The sequence below is a fragment of the Orycteropus afer genome, unplaced genomic scaffold, assembly GCF_000298275.1.
Source record: "Orycteropus afer afer isolate SDZICR_OR568_19922 unplaced genomic scaffold, OryAfe1.0 scaffold00991, whole genome shotgun sequence".
Taxonomy (NCBI): domain Eukaryota; kingdom Metazoa; phylum Chordata; class Mammalia; order Tubulidentata; family Orycteropodidae; genus Orycteropus; species Orycteropus afer.
Window position 1 is genome coordinate 321,720 of NW_006922578.1, and position 3,238 is coordinate 324,957.

A 3,238-nucleotide genomic window follows, 5' to 3' on the forward strand; every position below is an offset into this window, starting at 1 on the left:
AGTCGGCCCCGACTCATAGCGACCCCTCCTTGGGTTTCCGAGGCAGTATCACTACGGAAGTAGGATTGCCCAACCTTCCTTCCGAGGAATGGCTGGTGGGTTTGAACCACCAGCCTTCTGGTGAGCAGTCAAGTGCCTTAGGTACTATGCTAAAAGGAGAACAATAATGGTGGCACAGCATGAAAAATGTCATCAGTGTCCCCAAGTTGTAAATGAGGAAATTGTTATGTTGGTAAATGTTTTGTGCATATGTTTTCACCACAAGAAAGTAAATTAAAATTTAAAAAATCTAAAGTGAGAGTAAAAGGTCTGTGTATATTAGTCACAGTCAGAATTGATCAGGGAATACCTTAGAATATGCTTTATAAAAAACACGAAATAGAGTTTAACGTTCAGGAAACAATTAGAAACATTGCTGAATTTGCAATTTTACAATATCTTAGCTATGCTTATAGAGATAGTTTTACAGTCACACATTTGAATAGTACTTCCACCCCTAATACTGGGCTCGAGATGCCCAAGATCATTGATTAGACAGAGATATGTTTGGTTATGCCTAAAAGGAAAAGACTGGAATTCAATTAGAAAATAATAGTGGGTTCACATGCAGAGAGACAAATGGCATGCAGCTGTCCTCACAGAACCAGGGAATGAACACTGAACTCCACTTTCTAAAGTCTTAGTGTTTTAGGATGTTTACTATCCTTGGATCAGAATGGACAATAAGTGTGATGGGCTAATGAGGAGCTTGGGACATTGAACCTCCAGGGATACAGAGACTGCAAATAGTCTGCCTGTGACATCTCACCTAAGCATCTTTCCCCTGTAGGGAGATAGAATACATGACTCTTTCTCAGAGATGACCCTTTGTACCCAGGAGCCTAGAGCTTCCTTCAGCTCCTCTGTCCTTCCTGAGAACATCCAGAGTAGATGTCAGGCACCGTTCCTCAGAGATGCCAGCCAGGTAACCTGAAGTCCACCAACTTATTTCTGGAAATGAAGACAGGTTTGCTACAATAGGTCCATCCAGTAGAACAATGCATGTGAAGAGAATACATGCAGGGAATGATTGAAAACAGGTCTTTCATTGGAACTTGATTGTCATTTTCTTGTCAGGTTTCCTAGAATCTTTACACAAATATAAAAAGTTATTCTGCCAGTCTCTTGCTCTGTCTCTACCATCTCAAGAATGGTTTTCCTGTTGAGCAAAAGTAACCTTGTCAAACCTATGACTATTATAAAATTTTCTGGCATTTACTTGCGTTTTTTTAGTGGTAGTGGTAGAGGAGGGTTTGTCAGCTTCATCTTATCTTCCTGGTACTTACTACATCTTTGTATTTTCACTACTTCCAAGCTCTGGTCTCTTGGGAAGGAAGTGAAGACCCAGAATGAGTCATTGGCCTGCCTGACGTGTCTATTCATAAAATTATTAAATATATCAAATGATCATAAAAATCCTGACAGTGTAACAAAGAAATAATCATCCCCGATTCTTTCCACAATAAATAAATGTTGACTTCTGTTAATCACCTTCAGGTCTTTTTTTCTTTTTTAAAAAAGTCAAACAATATGCATAGAAAGGTACCCCTTTTGTATTCCCATCAATTTCCCTGCTCCCTTTGCCCAAGATAAAGTCTTCCTCTGCTGCTGCTGCTACTGGTCCAGCAACCACACATTTGATGGTCCTGTTACCCTATGTTTCCATCAGATTCACCAACACTTTAGAACCCAGAAACCACACCAGTGTTTCAGAATTCCTTCTCCTGGGGCTGACAGAGGATCCAGAACTGCAGCTCCTCATCTTTAGCCTGTTCCTGACCCTGTACCTGGTCACTGTCCTTGGAAACCTGCTCATCGTCCTGGCTGTCAGCTCTGACTCCCATCTGCACACCCCCATGTACTTCTTTCTCTCCAATCTGTCCTTTACTGACATCTGTGTGAGCACAACCACCATCCCAAAGATGCTGGTGAACTTCCACACACAGAATCAGAGCATCACTTACATGGGCTGCCTCAGCCAGATTTTCTTTGTTGTTGTTTTTGCTGGTGTGGAAAATTTTCTTCTTGCAGCAATGGCCTATGATGGCTGTGTGGACATTTGTCACCCACTGAGGTACACTGTCATCATGAACCCCTCCTTCTGTGGCCTGTTGATTCCACTTTCCTTGTTTCTTAATGTGGTGGATGCCCTGCTCCATAGTCTGAGGGTTTTGCAGCTTTCCTTCTGCACAGACCTGGAAACCCTTCACTTCTTCTGTGAACTTGCTCAGGTCCTCAAGCTCGCCAGTTCTAGTACCCTCATCAATAACATCCTGTTATATTTTGTGGTTGGCATATATGGCGGTATTCCTCTTTCTGGGATCATATTCTCTTACACTCAGATTGTCTCCTCTGTTTTAAGAATACCATCAGCTGGTGGAAAGTATAAAACTTTTTCCACCTGTGGGTCTCACCTCTCAGTTGTTTCTTTATTGTACGGAACAAGCTTGGTCATGTATATCAGTTCTACATTTACACTGTCTTCCAAGAAGACAGAAATAGCCTCACTGATGTACATTGTGGTCCCTCAAATGATTAATCCTTTTATCTACAGCCTGAGGAACAGAGACATACAGCTAAGCTTGAGAAAAATCATTGGCAGGATACCTTTTTTTAAGTGATTATGTCATTTCTGGCAGTTCACTTATTATTAAAACCTGTCACTGGTAAACCGTCCCTGTGGGTCAGCATCACCATCAACTGCACTCAGTTTCATCATCTACAAAATGGAATAATTATATTTTCTCAGTGGTCCTAGATGATCGTGAGACATTTGAACATCATCAGTGAAGAAGTCTTTGTGCTCAGAATTAAAATTTTATCTTAAATAAATTAATTATATAAATTAAAAAATTATATCTTCCATGAGAAGGACTTCAGGGGTAGGAAATGTACTGGAGAAACAGGCAGTAATATTTCATTAGACCTACATGAGGTGGGTCATCCTTTACCTCTTGGAATCCTAATCACTGGCTGATGCAGATGTAATACTGCACATGATACCAAAGAGAAAACTTACTTTCCTACTTGGGCCTATTTTTAACAGACTTGTAAATGGAGTCATCAGAAGACATGTCTCCTATAGTGGGTTGAGTGCCTGCCCCCAAAATTGTATGTTTATGTTGTAATTCTTGGAACTTGTAAATGTTACTGAGATTATAAAATGTGAATGTTACCTTATTTGAACCAAGGGTCTTTG

The 3,238-nt window shown here is 40.6% G+C and overlaps 1 protein-coding gene across 1 annotated transcript; it reads left to right on the forward strand.

The window, feature by feature from the left end:
- The first annotated feature begins 166 nt into the window (after positions 1-166).
- On the forward strand, positions 167-2,660 carry LOC103212525 (olfactory receptor 7G1-like). Its single transcript, XM_007958491.2, has 2 exons — positions 167-232; positions 1,629-2,660. The coding sequence occupies exons 1-2, from the start codon at positions 167-169 to the stop codon at positions 2,658-2,660; spliced, it is 1,098 nt and encodes a 365-aa protein (XP_007956682.2).
- The last annotated feature ends 578 nt before the right edge of the window (positions 2,661-3,238 follow it).